This window comes from Lactuca sativa, chromosome 7 (genome assembly GCF_002870075.4).
Source record: "Lactuca sativa cultivar Salinas chromosome 7, Lsat_Salinas_v11, whole genome shotgun sequence".
NCBI classification, from domain to species: domain Eukaryota; kingdom Viridiplantae; phylum Streptophyta; class Magnoliopsida; order Asterales; family Asteraceae; genus Lactuca; species Lactuca sativa.
Genome location: NC_056629.2, coordinates 97,736,482 through 97,758,654, shown reverse-complemented (window position 1 = coordinate 97,758,654; position 22,173 = coordinate 97,736,482). Strand labels below are relative to the sequence as shown.

The window sequence follows — 22,173 nt, the reverse complement described above, 5'->3', positions numbered from 1 at the left end:
CCCTAACCTATCACCTCTAATGAAGCGTTGATTTCTTTCAAAACTATTTTAAGTATGGATTTACTTATGGAAAGATACACTTTGGTTGTTCAAAAGTTATTCAAAGAGTCTTTACAAACACATTTTTAAGTATTGTTATACTTACAAAGAAAATTTATTTTAGACTTTTCAAACGTATTACTGCTAATCGTAGAAAACATGTAACTCTTAGCAACCTTGTGTTGACCCTCTAAACTACATCTATTCTCAGGATATCATCAAACAAGCTCTCAAACAGAAGGTTAGTCATGGAATACCAATGCTATTTTGTTTATTGTTGTACTTGTGTTATATATCCATTTTACATGTGATCCATGAACTTAATGGCACAACCTGGTGTGTTCCGCCGCCTCGGTCGGGGGTGTGACATCTTGATTAGTGTTGAAACCAGCATCAGTGTAACATCATCTAGTAACCTCTTCTTTAACTCCTTAATAAACCAGAAACATGTCTTTAGTCCTTCTTAAGTATTTAAGTTTGTTATTAACCTCCATCCAATTTTTCTCGTCGGGATTAGCTTGATACATAGTAGCTAGACTAATAGCATAAGTTACATTTGGCCTTGTACATGTCATAGGATACATAATAGAACCTACTTCTGAAGCATACAGTATACAACTCATTCTTTTGATCTCATCGTTAGCACTAGGGTTGTCACCCTTAGAAAAAGAATGGTACCAGACAGTATGGGTAGAATTCCTAGTTTTGAGTTGTCCATTTAAAAGCATTTTAAGACTTTGTTAATGTATGTGCTCAGACTCAAACCAATGATTCTTTAGGATCTATCTCTATAGATCCTAATACCAAGTATGTATGCAACATACCTTAGATCTTTCATTTAAAATGACTTGCTAAGGTAGGCCTTAATCTCTTTTAATATTGGGATATCTTTCCCGATCAGTAATATGTCATCAACATATAGAATTAGAAAAAACAGTATGTTTACTTGCTTCGATGTATACACATGGTTCATCGGGACTTTCTAAGAAACCAAACTTTTTTGATGCTCTCTTCAAACGATAATACCAGACCTTAGATGCGTATTTCAATCCATAAATGGATTTATTTAGTTTTCACACCTTCTTTAGGTTATCTGGTTTGACAAATCCTTCAGGTTGTTCCATATAGGCATCTTCCTCAAGATATCCATTAAGGAAAGCAGTTTTGACATCCATTTTCCATATCTCAAAGTCAGAATATGCAGCTATGGCCATGAAAATCCTAATAGATTTGATCTTAGCAACTGGCGAAAAGGTATCCTCATAGTCAATGCCTTGAATTTGAGTATACCCTTTCGCGACAAGTCGTTCTTTGAAAGTTTGCACTTTTCCTTCCATGTTGGTCTTCTTTTTGAAGATCCACTCGCTTCTAACAGCCCTGCTATTAGAAGCACTATAACAAAAATAAGCTAATGCAACCCCGATAAAAGGTTGCATTAGGTAAACTTGCGTTAGATCTAAAGCAACTTTTTTCCTGGAAATTGCAACATTTTTTTAAATAGTTGCAAATCTTTTTTAGATGCAACCTTTTTAATGCAACATTTGTTTTGCAAAAGCAACTTTTTGATGCTCATATGCAACTTTTTTAGTTACAAAAGTGCAATTTTTTTTATAATCAATTGCAACCTTTATTATGTTTATAACAAAGAATTGCAATCTTTCTATACGGTATATGCAACCTTTGTTACATTTTTAATTGAAAAAGATGCAACCTTGTTTACAAGTCAAATACAACCTGATTGTTGTGACTTTTCTGAAGCCAATGCAACATATTTTTCCAAGTCATGTAGATGCTACATATATATGTTACTACATTTCTACAAATATTAATTACTACTAAAATTAGACCACAACAATAATAACATAAATATCTTATATAATTTTATGGCCTCCGTTGACATGTCTAAATTCAAAATAACAACAATAAATCAAAGTCAACATAAAGTTGTTAACAATAATTACAAAAAAAGCATTAAAAGCATCATATATGTGTATTAAACATAAACGATAAATCATACTAGCAACTATCGACCTTTAGGAGGTTGTTCCATAAACTTCCACATCATTGCTTCAAAGTTATCTCATTCATTATTAATATCTATTCATATAGCTTCTAATGTGGCCTGTTTTTTTCATGCTCATCTTTATTCACCTTTCTCATTTTGATCTTTCAACTTCATTTTCTTTGAATGATTCCATAAGTCTCGTTGGAATCATGCATGATGCATCAACACCACCCACGTTTTTATCAATCTATTTCTAACGTCGTTGCCATAAAGTCGACGGTATCCGTCATTCTCTTTTTTCATCACAATCATATAAGGATCTACTACATCATTACCATCTTCAAGAGGTTTATACTTCATCATTTTTTCCTTCAAGATTTTTTAAAATGAATAAGATATGCTAAAAAAATTGTTGTCAAAAAGTTGTTTGTAATGTATCGTCATAGCATGTAACTTGACATACAATCATAACATGGAATTCATCATATAATCATTTACTCAATACACAAACCACATACTCTTAACAAATATAATCTTATTTATGGCTGTGTGCTCAAAAAATCATATGTACATACCTTAGCTTATTGATTTCTTTCTCCTAATTTAAATCCTAAGAATCTTAATGGTATCAAGACAATCCTATACACATAAATATCATCATTAAACCATGTGTTTTTTGATTTTTAGATAATCTATAGTTTTAACATTACTTGAATTGTTTATGTAATTGTTTCATTTTCAACAATTTTTTTACCTTTGACCATTGTTCAGTGGTTTGGTCATAACCCGTGCTATAAAACTCCAAATGACCTTAAATTCACATTTTTAGAAAGTATATGCAATTTTCTAAAATTTTATATCTCTATTAAAAGTCCAATTCTGAACAAAATAGAAACTATATCCCTCACAGGATAAGTCAAGTTTTTTGTCCAAATTTGACTTTACACCAAAAGTCATATTAATCTTTAGGGTTTGGCTTAACCCATTAAGCACTTGAGATATTTTGCTGAAGAGGAGTCAAGAGTGTGTTATATACTTTTTCATCCTTTTAATTCATTCATATAACCATGTATGTCCTCTACTTGCATTCCTATTTCTTTTTCTTCACATTTCAATTAAAATGACATTTTCTATTTCTTCTAGCATCCTAGTTTCACTTGTATGATTTAATCATCTTTCCAACATCATTATCATTAGAATTCCAATAACTACATTGTTATTATATTGCTCATTACCCTTAGCTCATATTAACACCCTCTTAATCCTTCCAAACATCATTTTTTTATATTGCATACACACTTACATATACCCCTTTAAGTCATAGTTTTTCACATAATATTCTAGAGTAGACTTGTGTACCAAATTTCCAGCAACGTGTCAAGCTCAAAGGAACACATTAAAGGTTATAATTGGTTGGAAAAAAGGGTAGCATTCAAAACCAAAATTTATTGATTATTTAATCAGATATCACACATTCATGAAGGAATTTCTATACCTTGACAGATCCATCAACACCAACATGTTAGGATATCTTTATGCAAGAGTTTGACAACAAAAGCACATCAGAAACACAAACAAAATGCCCCTTAATGGCTAGAAATCAGCCATATACTTAGCCGCAAAGCCAAGGCGGCCAAATGGATGTTTCCCGTGGAGGCCTTGGTGGTTGGTTCGGGCAGATTTGATGCTAGAAAGAGTAGAAATCATCAGGAGATTACATGGAATGAATAAAATCACAGAAATAACTCATGTTGTCCATCCCCTCTTCTCTCCCACTACATGCGTCATTACCTCCCTTCCCTCTCGGTTTCTCATTCTTTTCTTCTAATTCCTTCTTTTATGTTGTGCGTCATTACCGATCAGTGTGTTTTGGGGATTATGGACGTTTTTACTATTTGGTCCCTAGGCTTTCGGCCTTTTTATCCTTTCAAACCCAAACCTAGATGACTTAACAATCCAAGTTTCATTTTATGGTATTGTAACCCCTCAACTTGTTATAATTATTTAATTTGTATTATAATGAGTTAATCATTCTTTTTTGCCCAATATTCGTATTGGCTTTATTTTTTTATTCCTTAGATTACAATTAAATATTTTAAATATGTTTTTTAATTATTATTATTATTTAAGACTAAATGACAACATAAATAATATTGTAACAGTTACAAGAGATTAAATATCATAAATAGGGTAATTTTTATTTACCGGCAGATGCATGTGTTATAAAATTCACCCATTTAATTAAGAGGGAAATAAAATTTTCTAATTTGTTTGGACGGAAATTATAAAAAATTATAGTCGGAGGGAATTAAAATTAAATATGTAACTTTTTTAATAGAAGTTTCAATTTTTAATAAGACCTGCAACTTTTTTTTAAAGAGTTGCAATTTTCAATAAAATATGTAAATGGTTTTTTAAAAAGTTGCGATTTTCAATAAACTTATAACTTTTTAAAAACAAAGTTGCAATTTTTTATAAATTGGCAATTTTTTGAAAGAAAAAAACTTGCATTAAATCTTCTATTACAACCTTTTTGTTAGGCAAGATCTTCTTTATAATCAAATGCAATTGTTGTGAAAAGGTTGCATCTAAAAGGTTGCATTAGACTCATTTTGTAGTAGTGGAGGTAAGTCAACCAAGTCCCATACTTGATTGTCATTCATAGATTGAATTTTAGTTTTAATGACATCAAGCCATTTATCAGACGCTGGGTCTACAGTAGCTGCCATGTAATTGATGGGCTTACATTGATCCACCAAGAAGACTTCCTGTTCAAGAATGAAAAATCCAAATATCTCTTGTTCCTGACAAGGTCTATTAGAGTGTCATATAGTTGCTGTGGTTTTCGGCATCTGAATGATAATTTTAGGTTTAAAAATGATTGTTGATAATCATTCTCAACTAAAGGTTGTGTCACTCGAGTTTCTTCGAGATCAATGGGGCTCCCACTTGCTTTATGCAAGATAAAGTTAGTTTCAAGAAACATTGATTTTCGGGCTATGAACACTCAGTTATCTTCTTTCTAGTAGAAGTAATAACTTATGGTTTCTTTTGGGTGTCCCATAAAGATAAACTTTTTATATCTAGTGTCAAGCTTATTAGATGTCTCTCTTTTAATGTATGCTTCACAACCCCAAATATTTAAGTAAGCCATTGATGGAACTTTTCCATGCCATAACACATAGGGAGTCTTACTAAACTTTTTAGTTGGGACCATGTTTACAGTTCGAGCTCTGATTTCGAGCGCATAACTCCAAAACAAATGAGGAAGGGTAGTATGAATCATCATTGATCGTATCATATCAATTTGAGTACGATTTCTCCTTTCTAAAAATCCATTATTTTGTGATGTTCCTGGTGGAATGAGTTATGACAATATGCCACAGTTCTTAATATATTGATGAAACTCATATCTTATATATTCACCACCATGATCTGATCGTGTTGGTTTAATATTTTTACCAATTTGACTATGTATTCATTTTGGAATACCCTAAAGACATCGAATGCTTTATGTTTGTGTTTTATGAGATACACATATCCAAATCTACTGAAGTCATTAGTAAATCTAATGAAGTATCTTTCACTGCTTCTGGTCATATTTCTAAAAGGTCCACATACATCAGTATGTATGAGTCCTAATAGATCTGAAGTTCTTTCACTAACAATAGTAAAAGGAGCTTTGGTCATCTTGACATAAAGAAATTATTCACATACATCAAAATACTTCAAGCCTGTTGAATCTAAGATTTCATCCTTTTGAGGCTTAGCAATGCGTTTTTTGAAATGAATCATTTAAATCGATTTCATATATCCATTACAAGGACTAATGTCAAAATAGAACATATTATCGTTAAACACAATGATGTTTACAAAATCAAAGTCAAACTTATAATGGAAACCTTTTTCATACAAACAAGAAGTAAAGATAATATTCCTAGTTATACTAGGTAAATAACAACAATTTTTCGAAATAAGATAAATACCATTTGGAAGAAAAAGATGATATTGTCCTATGGCTTTGACAGCTACTCAAGTGTCATTGCCCACACGTAGTTCCAAATTGCCATCACTGAGTTTTGTAACATTCTTTAGTCCATGCGAATCATTGCAGATGTTAGTACCACTTCCAATATCAAATACCCAAGAAGTAGTACAGAATGCATATAATTCAATCACATATATACGTATGTGTCAACTGGGTTGGCCTTGTTCTTCTTAAGTTCCTCTTGTTACTTGGGACATTTGTGTTTCCAGTCTCCCCTTTCATTGTAATGGAAGGAATCAGAGCTAGCATCACATTTGGGCATAGGAATTGGGTTGGTAAAAAAAGGCTTCCTTTTAACCTTGCCTTTTTTGGCAGTTTTCCCTTTCCCCTTACCGGTATTATTACTGCTTTTCTTTGTGGAGATTTGACCCTCGCGGATCATCAACATTTGATTGTTCCTAGATTTCTTGGAGTTTTCCTTGGCATTCTTGAGCATGTTATGAAGCTTAATGATTCTCCTCTCCCAGTCATTCATTGTAAAGTTCTCACAAATTGGTTTAAAGACTTAGGCAATGAGGCTAGGATCATATTTGTCACTAGCACATCCCTAAATGGGAATCCGAGGCGGGCAAGTTGCTCAACATAAGCTTTCGTTTTGAGTAGATGCGCAATCATAGAAGATCCCTCAGCAATCTTGCAACCAATGAAAGCATTTAATATAACACCCTTATTCCATGTATTTTATATGTAGGCTTAATTGATTAAAAGTTTGCAAAATTGGTCCCTACGTTGGCGGTACATGATAGGTACGTCGAACGTAGCTCATTAAAAATGGGTCGCAGATTCTTTCGTGTATGCTAGGCATACTCTTGCAGACCTTAAACACTAATTTTTAAGGCTTGGACTCTATTTAAACACCTTATGACCCTCATGGCCTCTATCATCACCAACCTCCATTGTCCTAAAGCAGTACCCTCAAAATCCTAGCCCCATTTGTGAGAGCCTTGAGCCTTTTGAGTGATTTAGTGTGTTTTTATGCATATTGAAGAAGAAGGAGCTCATTTAGAGAAGTTTTAGGTGGCTTGGAGCTTGAAGATCCAGACTTTCTTCATCTTGATCAGCCTTCCGGAGGTATAAAGTCTCAAACTTTATGATTCATTGCTTAGATCTAGTTTAGCTTAGGGTTTTGGCATATTTTGGTCCTATGGGTTGATTCTTGTTAGTAAAACCTACTCCAGAAGCTAGGTCGGAATTTCTTGATGTTTATGAAGTCCCTAGTGCGTAAAAATTATATCTTGATGGATTTGGTTCAGCCATGCATGAGTTTTTGTTCATAATATGAAGTTAAGATGTTAGAGTTTTGTTTTGAACTTCTTTGAGTTATTAAAAGGCATCAGCTTGCCAAATTTATGAATTAACATCTTTTAAAGAGTTAGATCTTTGAATTGGACATTTGTAATTTAAGCCTTAATTACTTAATGACAAGTTTTGGGCATCAGTGAAGTACGTTGGGTGTACCCTCTAGGTACGCACGACGTAACAAGTGTTGGGTTTTAGTTCAAAAATAGTTTCATAAACTTGAAAATATGGCAATGGAAGACTTTAATTTTTGAAATAACATAAACATTTTATACCCACCAAGGATCTTCTTGCAAGTTATAGAAAGATTAAAACACCAACCATAGAAGGATGAAGAAATAACAACCTTTGTAGTTCTTTGCGTCCTCTTGGGAGGCTTGGAATTTGATGAAGAATGTGGAACCTTTGAGACACCAAAAATAACTCAACTTGATGTAGATGCTAGTCCAAAACTCTTAAACCCTTACGCTTTAAGTTCATAACCAATGTGAACTTAAAGAAGGCTTGAAGATGCAAGTAACTTCAAGTGTTCTTAGCTAATTAAGAGAGAATGAGAGGGAGAAGAAGAACTTTTGGCCACTTCTACTAAGGAAAAAAGATGATCACTAGCCAAAGTGCAAGCCTCTTATTTATATTCACAAAGTGAAAGTATTAACCATTAGGTCTTAACACTTTAAGCACATATGTCCCCCTGTCATAAACATGTCTCCCATGCTTCATTTCTTTTGAATAAACTAGTTGAAAGCCCATGACTCTTAATATTTATTCATTTTTTCGGAAAATGTATATATAAAAAGAAGATTCTGTTTAAATTTTATAAAATCAAGTTTTATAAAATATAAACTTTGTCTTTTGTGTAAAAGACAAAAGGGTTTAAACTAGTCCAAAAAGTTGTATACAACTTATTAATTCATACTATATGAATTATGTAATATTACTTGCTAATGAAAATTATTATTTTCATGAAATAAATAATTTCCAATTTAATTATAATAGTTTTATTGAATATTTATTAAAATCAATTTCTAACAAATAATTAATTGTATCAAGTTGTTGTTAGTGTACCCAATTAGTATCATATGTTATTTATCAATATCAATTTAATATGACTCTTGATCATACTAGACCTTTCAACGGGTTGAGCCCGAATTCCCCTTCTATCGAAGCCTAGTACATTGGGCGTAATGGGGTGGTATGTATAGCGTACTCACCAGAAGGCCATTTGAGCCATTTTGGGCCTTAGATCATTATGGTCTTGGGTCAAGGTAAGATGGGTAAAGTAGGGGAAGGTAAAATGGTCTTTTACGCTTGGCATGATTGAATATAATTTGGACCAGTATTTATGGGTTATTAACCTGATAAGTAATTAGGGTTGATTAGGTATATGTTTAGTGTGAGGAGCCATGGTAGCAGTAGCCCGAGAGTGTGGTTTATTTATCATTAGATTGAGGTGAGTCTCATCACTGTACTTGTGGGTCGAAGGCACCATTGTCGGCCTACTAGATTATGATGTAGGATAGTAGTGGTATTCGTGACACTTACTAATATACATGTATGTGCTTGTTGTCTCTATGACTCTTACTAGTATGATTGTATTCTTAGTGGTAGGGGTGAAATAGACTTGTACCAATTGAAAGATACCAAAGGATTCAGAAGGGACTCACAGAGTGGGAAGGGACTTAGGGAGCCGGAAGGGACTCAGAGAGTTGGAAGGGACACCGGGGTGAAATGGACCCCTTTCATGTTTTAGTATGATATGTATGTATGACGTGCATGTATGGTATGTGGTACTTTAGGATTGTACTTTGATAACTCTTTTCTTCTATAATATACTTAATGGTTTTTTTGTTATACATGGTTGATGGTTTGGTTGAATTTAAACAAAGCTTTTCACTTAGTCATTTTGGGATGTTACAAGTTGGTATCCGAGCCTTGGTTTGAAGGATTCAGACACACTCTTGGGTATGTTTGAACTCAAACTGAGGACTTCAGTCTTGAAAAGAAAAAGACTAATTTTTTTTATAAAATGGGGCGTGATGCATGTAATCAGCCGAGCTCAAGTAAATGTTCCCAAAATATCCATACATGTTTATTTATTTTCAGTAGGTGAATATGTGAATAACATGCTAGATTTGGGTTAAGGGTCTGCTCATAATTGTATGTTAGGAGAGAGGCCTTTGTATGCCTACTGTATGAGCCTCTAAAACAACATGCTAGTTTGGATTATTGGTGATATTATAGGATGGCCTATTAAGAAGTGTTCTGATTAGAATTTGATGCTAGAATGTTGCTTGCTTTGTGCTTTTAGGGATCACTACTAATACTAGTTAACTATCAAGTGAATATGCTATGTTACATGTTACAGAAATTGACAAAATTTTAGAAGTTAGGTTTAACTCGATTGCACAAATCTTGTTTGAGTCCAACCATTGTAGTGTGAGACCTTGCAGTCAAAGAATTATTTGGAGTCTATTGCATGTAATTATATTCATAAGATAGTTAGCAGGTGTTAATGGGAGTTTCTTCTACAACTAATGGTGGAATGTGCCAGGAAGGGAATCTTAGGAGAACCTAAAATACATGTTAGATTAGCAGATACGTTATTGTTTAGTGGCAATGTAGAATGTTGGGTATGAGAATTATTTAGGGAACTTGGGGCGACTATTTAGGAAAGTATGGATAAGTGTGGAAGGTAGTATTGGTCTCGTACTACTGAAAGCACATGATATGTACTCGAGTCAAGGGGAGTCACAAGGATTCTAAGCAACTCGTTAGGTTTGAGATTCGTATAGTGTTTTCTGATGGTTCGCAATGTTTATTTTCGGTATGGTGGCCACTCAATGTGGTTCAGGTCCTGGTGAGGGCACGAGTTTGGTCTTTGGAGCCGGATCCTTGGATGATCAGATACGAGAGTTCATTTTATCTAAGATTATCTGTAATATTCTGGAGCAGAGTCTTATAATCTGTAGTTTGATCAAGGAGAAAATTATAGAGTTGATGGATGAGCGTTTGGGCGCATTTCGTACTGAGATGGTGGCTATGGTTGTTGCACGCTCTTTGACTTTTCGAGGGTTTCGTGCATGTGGTGCTCATGAGTTCTTTATGAAGAAGGACCCCATTGTTACCATATGGTGGTTGGCGAACATGGAGAACGCCTTTTGTCTAGCCTCTATCTGGAGGAGGTGAAGGTCAGACTTACATCATGTCTTTTGAAAGACAGAGCTCGTGACTAGTGGAGGAAGTAGGTCATGCCTTAGGAGGCGAGGCTATTAAGGCGATGACTTGGGATACTAGTGGGGGAGGTAGGTCATACATTAGGAGGCGAGGCTATTGAGGTGATAGATAAGGATGATTTTGTTACGAGGTTCAGATTTGAGTTTACACCAGTGATCGAGGTCCAACAGTTGGCAAGGGAGGTCCAGGACCTTCGCCCGACTACTGAGTCATTGGAAGAGATTATTAACATATTTAGGGAAAAGGCCTTGCTAGTTCCGTAGTATGTTGCAAATGAGGAGATGAAGAAGGATAAGTACCATGATATGTTGAAAGGCGAGATACGGGAGTTTGTGAGCATGTCTAGCTGCAATACATAGGAGGATATGATAGCTCGGGCTCGTGAGCGGGAGATTGATTTGGATATAGTGAGGAAGAGAAAGCCGGTACATGCTTAGGTATTGGAGAGATCAAGTAATAAGCCCAAGGTTGTTGTTTCACGGTCGAGGGACCAGTAGGGCTGGGGCTATCGTGGAAAGTATGGCAAGGCGCATGATGAAGTTTTTAGGATGGGTGGGTCCGATTGTTACGTGTGCGGCAAAACCAGTCAATTTAGTAAGGATTGCCCCACCACCCAGGCGTCTGATTTGATCTACTTTCATTTGAATTACAGGGGTCACAAGAAGGTCCATTGTCCAAGTTTGGCAGGGGAGAAGTAGTATTACCTGCTCCAGCTACATTGAGAATCACCAACAGTCGCCAGGGCAAGGCAGAGTGTAGGAGTTATGAGGAGCTGAGCTTTCCAGTTTTCAGACAAAGAGGCACGCGCAGTGTCAAATGTGGTTAAGGGTATATATTTTCTCCCTATCTTATTTATTGATTTGATGTTTATGCTTATTTTATATATATATATATATATATATATATATATATATATATATATATATATATATATATATATATATATATATAGGGATGTTCCTAGTGAATGATGTTCCAACTTTAGTTATGTTTGATTCAGGCGTTACCCGATCATTTGCATCTCTTGGACTCAACAAGAGATTCAGTGACGCTCCTAGGGAGATTGATTATCTATTAGAGGTGGAGATTTCTGATGATTGTCTGGTACGGGTATAGAGGGTACACCGGGGTTGTGTTTTGGAGTTATTTTGCAAGCGCCGATTGATTTGGTTCATATTCCTCTACGCGAGAGCAATGTGATTGTAAGGATGGATTGGTTGAACCCTAATGGGGAGATGATTGATTGTGGGCAGCAGTTAGTTCGGCTTCGAACCCCAAGTGGGGGATAATTAGTTAATCATGGTGACGGTGCTCAACGTGGACTAGCTCTATGTTCAGCTACGATAGCTAGGAGATATCTAAAGCATGAATGTTTAGGTTTTGTGGCCTATGTGTTGGATACCAGGGAGGAGAAAATAAGTACGATTGATGATGGGTCGGTTGTTCAAGAGTATTCAGATGTGTTCCCGAAGGACTTTCCTAGAGTGCTTCCAGAGAGGTAGGTGGAGTTCTGTATTGATCTAGTCCCAAATGTCACTCCGGTAGCCAAGGAACCTTATCAGTTGGCAGCACTCGATATGCAGGAGTTGTAGACACAGCTACATAAGTTTTTAGCCAAGGGTTTTATTAGACCGAGTAGTTCACCCTGGGAAGCACCGATTTTTTTTGTAAAGAAGAAGGATGGCTCCCTCAGGATGTGCATCGATTAGTTGGAGGTGAACAAGCAGATGGTGAAGAACCATTATCCATTGCTAAGGATTGATGATTTGTTCGACCATTTGCAGGGTGCGTCTTGGTTCTCAAAGATTGATTTGCGTTCAGGCTATAATCGGATGAGGGTTCGAGATAGGGATGTTCAGAAGATGGCCTTCAGGACTCGATATGGTCATTACGAGTTCGCGGTGATGCCTTTTGAGCTCACCAATGCAGCAGCAATGTTTATGGATCTCATGAACTGGGTTTGCACACTGATGTTGGATCGGTCAGTCATTGTGTTTATTGATGATATCTTGGTCTATTCTAAGACCAAGGAGCATCATGAGGATCAACTACGAGAGGTTCTAGAGACTCTAAGGAAGGAGAAGCTATATGCCAAATTATCCAAGTGCGACTTCTGGTTGCGGGAGGTGCTATTTCTAGGGAACATTGTCAATTAAAATTGTATATTGGTTGATCCGTCCAAGATCAAGGTCATGATGTAATGTGACGTTCCGAGATCTCCGTCTGAGATTCGGAGTTTCCTTAGTTTAGCTGGGTATTATTAGAGGTTTATCAAGAATTTCTCCAAGATTGCAGTTCCGTTGACCAAGAAGTATGCTACTTTCCCGTTTGACGAAGAAGTATGCTACTTTCCGTTGGAGGCCTGAGCAACAGGCGGCATTTGAGACTTTGAGGTAGAAGTTATGTGAGGCTCCGAGCTTGACCCTGCCAGAGGGTGTGGATGATTTTGTGGTGTATTTTGATGTGTCAATTTCAGGATTGGGTGTAGTTTTGATGAAAATGGGTCACGTGATAGCTTATGCTTCGGGACATTTGAAGCCTCATGAGGCGAATTATCCCACTCATGATTTGGAGTTAGGGCAGTGGTATTCGCCCACAACATTTGGTGTTATTACTTGTATGGGGTTTGTTGTATCATTTACATGGACCACAGGAGTTTTAGGTATTTAATGGATTAACCAAATCTGAACATGAAGCAACATATGTGGCTTGAGGTGGTGAATGATTATGATTCTGAGATCCTTTATCACTAGGGGAAAGCCAATGTGATGGTTGATACTCTTATCCGCATGGCGGCCGATACTTCTATCAGGGATCTATGTATGAGGATGATAGTGATTAGCCCTAATATTGGAGCAGATATGTGAGGCTTAGGTGGAGGCTATGAAAGAGGAGCATCGGAAGAGTAAGTGTATAGTGTGTTAGGTGTCCTCTTTTATTTATGATAGTCGGAGAATACTGACCCTTCATCGGAGAGTTTAGTTTCCATATCTTGGGGGTACACGATAGATTTTGATTAAGGAGGCACACAATTTGAGGTTCTTTATTCATCGAAGCGTGAAAAAGATGTATAGAGACCTTTCAATTGATTATTGGTGGCCATGCATGAAGCGGGATGTGGCCTGCTATGTAGAGAGTTGCTTGAATCGCAGGAAAGTCAGTGTCAAGCATCAACGACCTCATGTAAAAATGGAGTCGTTGGATGATCACGTTTGGAAATAAGAAGATATTACGAAGGATTTTATCATGAAGTTACCACTGACCACGTGAGGGGTAGATTCAATTTAGGTTATCGTGGATCAATTGACCAACAGTGCGCATTTCATCAAAGAAGTTGGCGGATGTATACATCCGAGAGGTTGTGGCATGACATGGGGTTCCAGTCTCAGTGGTTTCGGATCAGGATGTTAGGTTCACTTCCAGGTTTCAAAAGATATTCCATGAGGAGTTGGGTACTTGTCTACTTGTCGGCATGACTTTTCATTGGCATACTGACGGGAAAAGTGAACGGACTAGTCAGACCTTGAATGATATGCTTGGGACATGTGTTTTGGATTCCGAAGGTATTTGGGAAACGTATGTTCAACTAGCTGAGTTTTCTTACAACAACATATATTACGCCAGTATTGATTGACCACCTTTCGAGATTCCTTTTGGGAGAAAGTGTCAAACCCTAGTTTTTTTAGGGCGAAGTCGGTCAGCGAATCATGGGTAGCACGGAGGTGTGCTCCATACTATCGAGTTGATCCAACAGGTGCGTGGGAGGTTGCAGACTGCACAGAGCTGAAAGAAGATTTATGTTGATGGCGCTGTTTAGATTTGGAGTTTTAGGTAGGGGACATGATAGTCCTGAAAGTTTCACCTTGGAAAGGTGTCATCCGGTTCAGGAAGCGAGGCAAGCTGGGCCCCAGATATAGTGATCTTTTCAGGGTGATTTTATGGGTGGGCAGAGTTGCTTATCAATTGGAGTTACCTAAGGATCTCCTTCAAATTCATAGCACCTTTCATGTCTCTCAGCTGCAGAAGTGCTTGGTTGATGATTCCGTGGTGGTGTCATTGGAACAATTCGGAGGACGAGTATCTGAACTAAATTGAGAGGCCGATTGTGATCCTCGATATAAAGATGAAGACTGTGAGAAACAAGGAAATGGCTTTAGTGAAGGTGTAGCGGCAGCACTAGAAAGGCTCAGAGTGAACATAAGAGCCTGAGGAGGAGTTGAGAGAGCATTATCCAAAGTTTATTGTGGATGCGGACTTCAAGGACGCAATCTAATTCAAGTGAGGAGAATTGTAACACCCGTGTTCTAGGTATTTTATATTTAGGTTTAACTTATTAAAATTCTGTAAAATTGGCCCCTACGTTGTGCGTCCGTGATAGGTACATTGGGCGTAGGACACTAATATTGGGCCACATATTCCTTCCCGTATGTTGGGCGTACGTATGGGTATGCTAGGAGTACTTATGGAGGCCTTAAATCCTAATTTTTAGGGTTTGGACCCTATTAAAACACCTTATGACCCTCAAGGCCTCTCTCCTCACCAACCTCCATTGTCCCAAAGTAGTACCCTCGAAACCCTAGCCCCATCTATGAGAGTCATAATCCATTTTAGCGATTTGGTGTGTTTTTGGTGCATATTGAAGAAGGTGGAGCTCATTGGAGAATTGTTGGGTGGCTTGAAGCTTGTAGATCCAGACTTTGTTCCTCTTGATCATCCTTCTAGAGGTATAAAGTCTCAACCTTTATAATTCATTGCTTAGATATAGTTTAGCTTAGGGTTTTGGAATATTTTGGTCCCATGGGTTGATTCTTGTAAGCAAACGCTACTCCAGAAGCTTAGGTTAGCATTTCTGATGAGATTTGTAATCGAGTTTAAAATCAATTCAAGTATAAATTTAGAAAGAAGAATAACGATGAATACGAGAGTAAATAGAATATGTGATCAGCTCATATTATGCTTTTGATTTTACAGAGTACAATGAATAATCTGTAAAGACTGAGTTAAAAGTTCTTCTACTCACTTAGTACAGACCCCTATTTATAGGAGAACAAAAGCATAACAAGTACTAAGGACTAGACATTAAGACTACACTTTATAATGCCTTAGTACAAATAACATTACATCCGAAGACTCCTTCTTACAAAGACAAAATAAACTTCGTAACAATCTAACTGACACTTCGACTATTACAACATTTAAGCCCTAACAATCTCCCCCTTTGGAATCAAGGTCGAAGTCTTCAAGACGTCAGTGATTGAACGGCATACATCAGCACTCTTTGGATTTCCATGTACCAAGAGATAACTTTCTTTATCTCTTTCTTATCTCCTTCCGAGTTCTTCTTGCAATGCTTCATACGAACAATTAAGTTCGTATATTGCGAGTTGGTATATCTCTCTACTTCGCAAGTTTGAAATAAGAACCTTTTAGCTCTACCAGGTTTGTCTTTTCCTGCAAAAACAATCCCCAATGGCTTTAATCAGATTTCACCATCTTCGTAATTTTTCAACTCATTCCGCTTCTTCGAAGGTTCCATTGGTGCAGTTATGTCGAAACCTTTGACAGTAGCAAGTTCGACATCTGTTTGAGCTAAGCACTCAAAATAATTTTCCAAAAATATTTTTATGTGCCTGCACCCAAGACTAAAAACATCTGGTTCTATATCTTGGAGAAAAGAAAATGACTTTTCTTTAAGCATCAAGGCAATGTTGATTAGATCATATGTGTTCATCAAAGGAAAGTCTACCACTGTAAATTCTTGTAACTTTCCACTTGCTCTTGCCACAGTGTACTTTAAATTTTCAAACTTCCCTTCGAATATGACATCCCTTTTTATAGATATCACCTTCTTGATCTTCTCCAAAAGCCATACTTCCTCTTGAGCCTTGGCTAATACAGCATGAATCCTTATTTTCATCTTCTTTCCCTCTTCGATTTCCATTGATTTTGTTTCAGCCTTAAACTATGGCATAACAAACATCATTTCATTGACTGGAAAGTCAAGTTGACCAAAATCTGTGTTCGTTACCACATAGCTCTTTTTCGGAACCTTTTCAAAAGAATACATGTGATGAAACATCACCCTGGATTCTATTGTTTCGTAGTTGAAAACTTTCGAAGGATCACCCTTATCAACATTCGAACCTTCCAAAGCTCTTTGTCTCATTATACTTTGCACATGTCTCATTCTATCAACCTCAGCTGCCACCTCAGCTTTCTTCTCTTTATTTGACTTCTCAATCATAACTCGTTTTCCTTTGTCTTTAATATTTGATGAAGCTATATTCTTTGAAGAAGAGACATCACTCTGTTTCTCAATTACAATACCTTTTGATATAGGTTTTGAAATTGGAACTGTTGTAGTCACAGTCGAAATGACTGGATCAGCTGAAACAACAGTTGGCTTTACTACCACTTTCGAATGATATACTTTTCCAACAACCTTCGTATCTTCAGTTGTCTTCATTTGTTCCCCAGCCTTTGAATGACCAATCTTTTCTCCCCGTTGCACCCCTGTGACAACAGGTGGGGCATCTGATACAGTTGGTAAAAGGCTTGAAATACGAAGTAGTGGAGCTAAGTTTTTGTGTAGGATGGCTTCGAAATGAGAAAATTTTTGAGAAAGAAATTCTTGAGAAATGATTGAAGAGATAGATTTCGAAGACAGGTCTTGAAGTTCTTTCAACAACCTACCCAACTCTCCAAAATTTTGTTCTTCTTTGGCAGAAAGAGAGGTCATTTGAGGATTCATTTGCTCAAACATTTTGACACATTGGACAACGGCATCACAAATAATGTCAATCTTCTGATGTGCTGACTCATAACCTTGTTGAATATGCTGAACCTCCTTCGTCATCTCTTCACGAAGTTCGTGAATTTGCAAGTTAACATCTTCACGTACCTTCTTGACTTCTTGTACAAAGAGCACATGACGCTCCTTCGTAACAATCTTCAAATCCTTTACCTCCGTCACAAAATCAGACCTCAGAGAATTGATTTGATTCTCTGTAGAAATATCATTCTGGTCAATCTTCTCAAGAACTCGGCTTTCCGAATCACGAATTAACCCTGATGTCTTTGAAATAACCCTTCCTTCCATCTCCTTCATTAACGAATCAACTTCCATGGTTGTAACTCCAGCACTACCCACATCTGCTTGATATTGCAAGATAGAATTCAATTTCGAATTCAAAATCTTGAATTGCTCATCAGCATATGATCAGGGAAATCTTCTTCGGCTTTATCAAAATGAAGAGTTTCGAACGTTCCTCCAAAGCCTTCGTTATCGGTTTCATCATCAGCAGCCATGGTTTCATCAATAGGTGAGGATGGATGGGGTGGATCAGTTGATTGAGTTGAAAATATGGTGGTGAATGGTTGATCCATAATCAATTGAAATGTTGGTGAATCAGTTGTTGATGTAACCTGGGGTAAAAAAGTTGGTTTAAGAAGCTTCACATCATCAGACTTCGAAATACCAGCAAGCTGACTGATATCTACTTCTTTTGGAATTTCAATCTCTAGTGTCTCAAGAACTTGCTCTTCTTCTTCGATTCTTTGATTTTTCTTCAAAAATTTTGCAAGATCTTCAGCCCTTCGTTTCTTAGATGATGGAGACACCGGAGCTGGAATTTCCCTAACTGTGACCCCTTGATGTGTTACTTGTGTTTTCTTCACCATCTGAGACTTTCTCTTTATTTTGATACGTCGAAAAACACCCGTCTTCGAAGGAATCGTTTCTTTCGATGGAGACGCTTCAACAATACCAGCTGTAACCATTGGCATTTGGTTCTTCTTTTCTGCCTTCACTACTTTTTCCGAAGACCCACCATCCGTCTTCTTCGACTTCTTAGTCTTTTTCTTTTCTTCGTTATGTAACATTCCTGTAACAACAGTTGTGTCAATGGATTGCAAATATGACACCAAAACTTCATTCGTCGGATCCACCTTTTTAAGCACCGCATCTGGAATGCGAGCTACTGATGTAAAGATAGCCATATCATCATGTACCTCCTTCGGAATACCATACATGTGAAACACCGCCTTTTCTTCGATTTCCGGAACTTCGATTTTCTCCTTCTGATAAACATATTGTACTATCAGACTCCAATAACGAGCACAAGAAATCCCCTGCTTGGCACTCATCTTCGAAATGCTAGTTAAGAACTCTGTCCAGAATTGTTCAGAGTAATCCACTTGCAGATCATAATACAATCCAGCAACCATTGCATATACCTCCATCCTTCCTTTATCAAGACCCACAGTTCTTCCAGTAAGACACCGAAGGAAAATGCCAAATAAAAAATTCCATACCGTAGGTAATCCAGACTTCTTGAAATCACTGATACGCGTCAAAGGAGGTTGATGGCGCATCTCGTTGAACATGAACACAATTTGAGAAGAAGAAAGTTCATCATAAGGACCAGAATTTGGAATCCCCAAAATCTTGCAAAACAAACGCTTGGATACCCTAATTCGCGTATCATTCACCATAGTGAAATCCACACAACCTGTCTCCTTGTTGTATGATGCAGTGGAACCCGCCTTTGATAGCCAAGACATTGGAGCCGCAAAAGAATCAAACATTGCTTTAGACAGAACTGAATTCTGTAAAGCAACCACAAGCATTTGGAGTTCCTCCGGATACTTTGACAAATCAGATTCCACTTGGTAGTTTGAACCCTGGATTTTCAGTATCGGAATACTAACAACTTCGTCTGTGGTTGGTGATGATGTAGTCGCCATTGTTGAAGATAAGAACAAAGAACGTTTGAAGAAGATGAGTTGTAAAGAGAATTTTGGATGACAGAAGGTTTGATCGCATAAAGTGTTATTGACTTCTGATTTCCCTTTTTATATGTAACCCTAGAATTTTGAATTTGAAGCGGGATGCAATAAATGCTTGCTGACATGGCACCTTGAAATACAGACTTTACTCATCAAAAAGTAACAAACATAACTATCAGCATGCCTTACACGCTTATCATACACCATACGTCACCAAGAAACAAGACTGTTTGATATTCCACAAGAGAATTGTAACCGTCGGATGCCTTCGGAATAGAGGTCAGGCTCTTCCACTTTGAGGTTTAAAAAGCGAAGTCATATGCCAGAGTTTCGAAATCATCAGTTTAAGTTGGTTTTACTCAAACCTCAAGGATTTCGTGTGTGCTGTGTTCCAAAAGATATTAGATGAGAAACAAATGAGAATTTTTTTTTTGAAAACTTGTGATGTCAAAAATTTATTTTGACACAAAAGCAGTTTAATCCCAGGCAAAGATTTCTTCGAAAATTATCAAGAGAGATAATTAACAGCTTGCTTGGTTTCCCGTGAATTACAATCGATAACTTGTAGAGAAGTTTCGAAGGGTTTCTTTTATAAGACAAATGGGTGGCTTCGAAAATTTTGTTACATTTCAACCTTAACATAAGGTGATAAATTGTAAGCAAAATTAGTTGTATGACCAATGTAGTCAATGACAACTTGAGTTCGAATGATATTCAAAGTAACTAGGATTTTCAAAATATACTCACACATAAATCATATTCATAAAAAAAATTATGTTGGATCTTGTTGGGAACAAACATCGTGGGTTTCGAACGTTTGATTAAGATCACTCAAAAGAAATGAATATGATTTTGAGTATAAAAGGTACTGAAACAAATGTTTCGTAAGTTCTGGAACATAGTTCCCCGTCAATTCCTTAAGGTTTATGATTTTTGGGTTTCACTTCCATCACGGACTCATGATGTTAGATCACAAACACAGATTTGTGATTTGTCTAGGGTTTGATTGGTTTGATCAAAGACCTCAAGGACAAATCTCTTCAAAAGTTTGGAGTTTAAGAATTGTTTGGTCTAAAAAGATTGGATAAGAATCGAAGTGTACCTCTGTTATAATGGACAAAACAGAAAACTCTTAACTCATTTGAGAAGAGTAAGGTAGCTCTTGTTGACTTATGCAAATACAAGCCTTGTTGGGAAGAAATTTTCATGAGATAATTTCATCAAGACTTTCATTTACCATACATAGAATCATATGAGGCTTGAGACAAAATGCAGCAGCATGCTTCTAGGGACATCCTAACTAATCCAAAATGTATCGACATCAAACCTTCCCATAGAAGACATACACATGAATCCTTCACATTTGAATCTTGAGAAAACTCACAATACACATGTTAAAACCGAAGAGAACAAAAAAAATATTTTTGGTATTTTTGAATTTTTCAAAAAAATTAAAAACAAACCAAAACAAAATCTTTTTGGATTTTTAATTTTTCAATAAAAGACAATATTTTTGATTTTTCAGGTTTTTCAAAAGAAAAAGATAAACAAACTAAAATTCTAACCTTAGTTGAAATGTGTACAAATACGAAGCATTCGAACCGTTGACTTGAACAGTAATCTCTGATTATGTACTTTAACAAGAAATAAATCTTCCGAATGCGAAGCATTCGAAGCGTTGACCATGAACAGTAACCTCTGAACACTTAACCACCCTGTCCGTCAGTTCACCAAATCTTTCAGACTCATCACTCTTTGCTTTTATCACATGTAAGTGAATTTCCATTAATCATACCCAATCCTTCTAAGATACCAAGAAAGGATTTTTCATCTAATGCCTTTGTAAAAATATCTGCCAATTGTTCCGTTGTTTTCACAAAATGAACTTCAATATTCCCTTCTTCAACATGATCTTAGATAAAATGATATCTAAGAGCAATGTGCTTTGTCTTCGAATGCTGCATAGGATTATGACAAATTCTTATTGCACTTTGTGAATCACAATATAAAGGAATCTTTTTCATATTAATAGCATAATCTCGTAATTGACTTTGAATCCAAATTATTTGTGATGTACACGCAGCTGCAGCAACATATTCAGCTTCAGCTATAGATATCGATACACATGTTTGCTTCTTCGATTGCCAACTAACCAACTTTCCATCTAGTAATTGACACCCACCAATTATGCTTTTACGATCAAGACTGCATCCTCCAAGATCCGCATCCGAATAAGCTTGTACAAAAAAAACCTGTTTTCCAAGGATACCACAAACCTAACGAAGTAGTACCTTTCAAATATCGAAAAATATTCTTCACTGCTGTTAGATGTGGTTGACGTGGATTCGATTGATACCTTGCACAATTACAAACAGAAAACATAATATCAGGTCTACTTGCAGTTAAATACAATAAAGACCCAATCATGCTTCGATACAAAGTGATATCAACAACAGATTTATCTAACGAAGGAGTTAGCTTTATGCTCGTTGCCATTGGTATTCGTAACCTTGTGCTATTCGTCATTCCAAACTTTTCTAACAAATTCTTCGTATATTTCTCCTGATTAATGAAGATGCCTTCCCTGTTTTGACGAATATTCAAACCCAAAAAGTTATGAATTTTGCCCATCATACTCATTTCAAATTTTCTTTTCATCAAATCTTCAAATTCTTTAGATAAAGCAGGGTCAATTGAGCCAAAAATTATATCATCAACATAAATTTGAACAAGCATCAGATGATTTCCAATTTTCTTTCGA

General features: G+C 36.5%; 1 protein-coding gene across 1 annotated transcript; it reads right to left on the bottom strand.

Moving 5' to 3' along the window:
* Window positions 1-1,112: 1,112 nt before the first annotated feature.
* On the bottom strand, window positions 1,113-3,001 carry LOC111898476 (uncharacterized). Its single transcript, XM_023894379.1, has 4 exons — window positions 2,953-3,001; window positions 2,799-2,854; window positions 2,280-2,413; window positions 1,113-1,512 (listed from the first exon to the last, which is right to left on the bottom strand). The coding sequence occupies exons 1-4, from the start codon at window positions 2,999-3,001 to the stop codon at window positions 1,113-1,115; spliced, it is 639 nt and encodes a 212-aa protein (XP_023750147.1).
* Window positions 3,002-22,173: the final 19,172 nt, after the last annotated feature.